Below are 6,104 nucleotides of genomic sequence, written 5' to 3' on the forward strand. Positions count from 1 at the left end.
GTTAGTTTATTGTTTAATCAGTCTTTGACTCAGTTCACAATAGAGTAGATTACTTACAGAATCTAAATATATCTCTCAGAAAAATAATACTGTGTTTTTGAAAGAGCTTGCTGTAAATCTCTCACATACAATATATACACACACTATTTAGTTTTATACACATACACATATTTGCATACACAGTCACAAAAGCATCACATCTGAAAGTGGATTCGTCTGGACTTTTGAGGTTTTGCCGTTCAAATAGCTAAAATGCGTCTTCATACATTCGACACGCAAGAACTTTCCGGGCGTTTTTTTTTTTTAGCGATGGAAGTGATTATTGTTTCAGTGTCTCCTCACTGAGATCACTGGAATAATAAACAGCCTGAGCAGTAATCTGAGTTGGGTGTGATGTTGAAGCCAATTTGATGAAGTTACACGTGTGTGTGATGAAGTGGATCCATTAGTGGTGATTGCTCATTATTCCCTCTGCCAAAAAGTTTGTTTAAGGTCTCATAGCAACATCATTCAAGGTAACAAATTAGATTTTTTGTGTTAGAAGTGAGGCCTTCTTTGTGCAATAAACCCCCCAAAAATAAAAATGTGATAGTATTCTACCTACAGGTGGCGCTGCAGCAGCATGAGTAAAGTCAGACGGTCATGTCATTCACTTATAGACAAATCAGTTTGGTTGAATGGGAAGTAAATGAAAAATAATTCACTATTCACTATAAATCAAGTATCATATTTGATTAAATAATAGTTGGAGTTTTGGTAACTTTTGCAAATCTCTGATAGATAAGAAAAAAGAAAGTTTCCACCATGAGATCTCCACAGGCTTCGATTCCAACGATCCTAACTGAACAGTCATCGCTGAGACTTTGAACCGAGTTCAAATAATGATTAACCGCGTCACATGACGTAAACACACAGCCGCTTGAGGAGAAGCAGCACTTCTCCTCGCTGATTGATTGCAGATACACATAACGAGGGCGGGGCTACGCTAAAACAACCCGACCAATCACAGGATGTTGGAGAAAATACAGTATGTGTGATATGTTATACGTTATTAGCATATGTATGAAAAGCACCAGATCTGCATCAGGCGATCCCTTAAAGTGTGGAGTGAAAGCCAAGAATGGTTTATTCAAAGGTTTCCTGTCTACAAATATAAGTTATTGATTCTGTGAGTGTGATCTAACAGTGTGGATGGTGCTTCCATAAACTGGCCCTCTCAGTCGGAAAGCAAATCAGAACATAAAATAAGCACAAGCTTTCTACACGTTTTGAATTGTAGAGCCGGGTTCATCACTATAAGTAAGTTTTAGGCAAGAAAGCAAAAGCAGCTTTATCAATACATGTGCAGATTATACCATACTGGATCTGAGCAGCATTAAAGATCACGTGTGAAGGGTTTTCATAGTCATATTTTCACTGCACAAAACCCTTCCAACCACTCAAACAATTCAGGGAATGTAGATGCCACCTCCTCAGGGCCCAGCGCTGACCCTGTGGGCACTTCACTGACCCCCGTATGTGAGGCTCTCCATACATAACTCCATAACACACACACACACGGGAGCTGCTCAGACTAATGAGCTGATTCTTAATGAGTTGATATCATGTGATTTTTTTTTAGCAGAGATCACAAGAGGTATACCGGTTATGTCCGAACCCTGAATACGAGCGCGTAGTTCTGTGTGACTTCAAAGTGGTGTTGATGTATATGAATGAGATTTGTTGTGGAGCTCCGGTAGCTACATCTAGCAACAAGGTAGTACTGGTGTCCAGGAAGAAAAAATAGCTTTTGAAATGAAGAGACCGTTAACGTTGTACTCTAAAAAAAATGAGGATTTAAGTTCAACACATCAAAGTAAAAAGAGAAATTCAACTGTGCAGTAAAACTGTCATCATTCAAGTGATCAAGGCTTCTAGTTTGAGGGCAAGAAACTCTGAAGAAATAAAGCTTAACTTGTGTGAGGGGCGAACGCATCATTTAGTCATTATTCTTGTCGGGGCTTGAGTCGCATATAGGAGCGCATCGTGACTCGACAGGGAGATTTAGGCGTCGTGCATAGATCAAACTTGCACGCCGTCAGCAGAACACTGAGGGAAGCTGCACCCACTAGAGTGGTATAGTGCTCGGGAGTCGTCTGTCTGTGTGAAACTCAGAGGAAACCCATGTGCTGGGTCGTCATCAGCTGATTTTGCCAATTTACCGCCCACAACGTAGAAGTGTCTTAGTGGAGAGATTCACTCAGTGACAAAAAAACAAAACAACAAAAAAACAACAGCACTTAGTGGTTTTTGCTTATTTTCTTTCCTCTCACTGCAAAACTAGATGGATCAGATCAAGTTCTGGAAGGTGACAGGAAATTCCACAGTTAGCCGCGTCGCTCTTAACACAGTCCAGAGTCACACGCTGGCTAGTGGGGGAGATAAGTGCCGGGTGGTGGGCGGGGTCGTCGGTAATCTCCCAGGAGGAGATCTCACGTCACCACTTGCTGCACTGTGGAGCGTTCGTGAGGGCAGGTCTGGTCCCTGCAGTGGAGCCTCCTGAGCAGCCGCTGGAGCTTGTTGGAGAAGTTCTTGTTCATCTGCCGGTACATGAGCGGCATGGCGAAGCTGCTGGAGAACGCCATCAGCTTCGACACGCACCTCAGGAAGTAATACGTGGGTAAGTAACGCGCGTTGCTAGTGTAGCCCGGTGCGCCGGCTACAGTGTGTACCAACAGGGTCATGTAGTACGGGGTCCACAGCACGAACTGTACGCACACCGAGGCCAGCAGCAGTCGGTGGATCGACGGGTCCAAGCGAGCCGAGTCCTGGTCCAGAGGCGTGGACTCCTTCCTGATGCGCAGGATGAGCACGAAGGCGTAAAGGACGGCCACGGCCGGTACCACGTAGCCGATGAACATCATGATGGCGTCCGCCGCCTCCTTGTTCTGCATTTTGGAGCACTCCACCATCTTGGTGGAGATGTGGTTGCACACGTAGAAGAGCAGCGAGGAGAAGCTGGTGAGCACGGCGCCGCCCCAGATGAAGCCGCACACGTGCTTGGTGTTGTAGACGCTGGACATGTAGGTGCGAGGCAGCGCCCGCTCGATGTAGTAGTCCAGGCTGAGCAGCGTGGTGGAGTACATGATGACCAGCGAGGAGATGTTGAAGAGGATGAGCAGGGTGATGTAGACCTCGTTGTTGTACTCCCACGCGTGCCAGCGGGTGAAGGTGGAGCTCAGCAGCTCCACGGGCGCCACCAGGTTGAGCACCAGACCGGCGATGGCCATGTTGACGAAGTAGACGTCCGGCATGGTCATGGACACCTTGTTGGAGAGGTTGACCACCACCAGCAGCACGTTGTAGCACAGTCCCAACGGGAAGCACACCAGGAGGTAGACGAGGGAGAAGACCGACAGGATGAGGCCGAAGTCCTGGCAGAGCCGGAAGTCCACGCTGGTGTCCGTCTCATTGTAGACCATGCAGAGCCACATCGCTGGGCTCCGACACGAGGCTCTCAACAGGTCCACTGTCGGCACACAACACAGAACAATCAGTGACTCATTACTGGATCGTACCATGTATATGAGCATTATTTTAAGACACTCACCAAAATCATATCATAGGTTTTGTGAGCTTATTGGACGTATGTTTATGTATTATACACTAACGAAAACATAGTTATATAGGGATGCAATACAAGTATTTGGGCACTTGATTATACAGATACAGTACTGATCAATACTTAATAATACCATTACAGTGCTAACCTATGACTGTTTTATTTTCATCAGCGCTCCTTACTTTCTGACTGTAATAAATAATATTAAATAAATAAATAATAATTAACCGTGCTTCCAGTTCAACAGTTAAATGAAATAACATGAATGAAAAAAAGAAAAAAAAAGCGCGGTTTGTAACTTATAGAAGAATAGCTGCTCCACCTTAAAAGACCAGCCCACCTTAACCTTTAAGTTTAACCCCATTTCCTTTTAAATCCCAGCTATAACGTTACTGCTGACGTCATGCTCACCACCACACTCTCTCTCTCTCGTAACACTTGCTAATGTTACGCCTGGTGGCGGACACACACTCGACAACCTCGCAGCTGAACTTATGGAGAAACTGCGTCGCCGCTGCTACCTGTACCTGGACGGGTTGATGCATCAGGTCGTGTTGCAGCTGATTAACGGGTGTGGTTGTATCACAGTATATATTTACAAGTACATGAGCACATGATCAGAACTAGGGTATCGACACATTCTGAATATTATATCACATTTCTGCTTATCGACCTCCTGAAATCCTACACACTGGACCTTTAAGTCCACCCCTCCACACACACACACAAAAACAAAACCACAGTCAGTTGTTTTTTTTCTCTCCACAAGCAAAATTCAACCCTCTCCATTATTGGTTTGTGTGCTAGAGGAGCAAACAAAGCCTCGACACGGCACAGCTATTATGCCCCGGGTAACGCCGTTAATTTCACTTCACTGCATCTGACTGGCTGAATACAAACGCCTCACAATATGTTTGGTTTGCTAACTCAGCCTCAAACCCACTGTTTCTGAGAGACTCGGCGGGCAGAGCAAGTGTCTGAAGCCTTCCTTCTCCCTCCATCACAGTCGCTGCCCTTCTGCTTTTCACACGGCTCAGCAGCCAGATAAAGAAAAACACTTCTACGGACCACATGCACCTTCTGTTCAGGTCGACTGGCGGGGTGAGGCACGTGGTGATGAGTAGATTTATAAGGAGTGAAATGTGAAGCAGGCTCCGGCTCGGGGTCGGAGAAGACCGAGTCCCGGGGTTGGAGTTCAGGGTGAGGTCAAAGAAAAACGACTGCTGGGAGCATTTGGGATCAAGCTTGACTTGATGGCTGCAAGTTTAAAAAAAAAAAAAAAAAAAAGCTTATGTAATGCTGCCTTGCATAATTAACTCAGGTCATTTTAAATAAATTATTCAAAGAGCTTTGATCGAGGAAGTGGAAGATCACAAGGCGATTGCAGTTCACATTATTTGTATTTCCGTAGCGATAATCTGTCGTTTTCCACATTCCAAAATAATAATAATAATAATCAAAATATGTGCAGAATTCTCTGGAAATGTCTTGTAAAATGATGTGGAACAAAGTGCAGCGGGGCAGCTTTTCAGCAGGGATGAGTAAGGATGCCAGTAAAGGGGAAACATTCTTCCGTTGACTTACGTAACACCACTACAGAGAGGCTGTTCTGGCCTTCAGCCTCAGACAGACGCAGAAACGCTCACCAGGCCTCGGCCCCGCCTCCTTCCTACTCCAGTTGGCTGGAACCAGACTGTAGTGGAGGCTTGGACTGGAGGGAAAGTCTTGAGTTTCCTCTTTACAACCGGTCGACACACAACGTAAGCAGCCAGGTGACTCATTTACTAAAACGGGACTGGACACAAGCACATAATCAGCTGTGGTCCCCCACCACAGGTGGATTATGGGCTTTCCCTCTGAATGTGCTGCCCTTTGCTCCCAGAACAACCTCCGATCACTTCAGGAGAAAATGACTTAAGAAGTTGTCGTTATTAGAGAGCGTGGCCGTCATTAACACCTGCCGTGCAAAGACGTCTTAGCCTCCCTTTCATTAACGCAGAGCTGCAGGGGCTTCCTGATGTTCTGTACGACTGGGTATCGTGGCGTGTGATTACTTAAACGCTTTGTTTACGGAGGCTTTGTTCCAGCCAGACTTTAAAGTGATGCAAGACCTTGACAATGGCAAAACAACGATGGAGCAGAGATGGAAACTGACACCGTGGTATTTATCGTGCGTACTTGGCTGGAGGTAAACGTAGGAAATTCCAAGGTTTCAGTTTCCAGTGTTTATCTACTGGAAGTGACGGAAACGTGATATGTGTGCACACGTTTCTCTGTTTTTAATGCTGAACCAGCGGGCACTTCTTCTTAATATCACCTTGAATGTTGAATTTCCCTCGGGATTAATAAAGTATCCATCCATCCATCCATTGAAGTTTCCACCCAATATAGTTGTGACACATGACTAGAAGGAAAATACCAGTTACTACAATATCAGGGAAGCAATTAAGTCTCCTCTGCATTTCCTCCAAGTCGCCACAAATGAGGGAAAACACACAGCCCC

General features: G+C 45.4%; 1 protein-coding gene across 1 annotated transcript in view; it reads right to left on the bottom strand.

Moving 5' to 3' along the window:
- gpr146 (G protein-coupled receptor 146) overlaps positions 1-6,104 on the bottom strand; it is an 8,513-nt gene continuing 2,409 nt past the window's right edge. Inside the window, exon 2 of the mRNA XM_084036203.1 lies at positions 1-3,508. Within this exon, the coding sequence (XP_083892329.1) occupies positions 2,472-3,473 (1,002 nt within the window). The 5' untranslated portion in view covers positions 3,474-3,508 and the 3' untranslated portion in view covers positions 1-2,471. The remainder of the gene's footprint in view (positions 3,509-6,104) is intronic.

This window comes from Eutrigla gurnardus, assembly GCF_963514095.1.
Source record: "Eutrigla gurnardus genome assembly, chromosome: 20".
In the NCBI taxonomy this organism is placed as follows: Eukaryota; Metazoa; Chordata; class Actinopteri; order Perciformes; family Triglidae; genus Eutrigla; species Eutrigla gurnardus.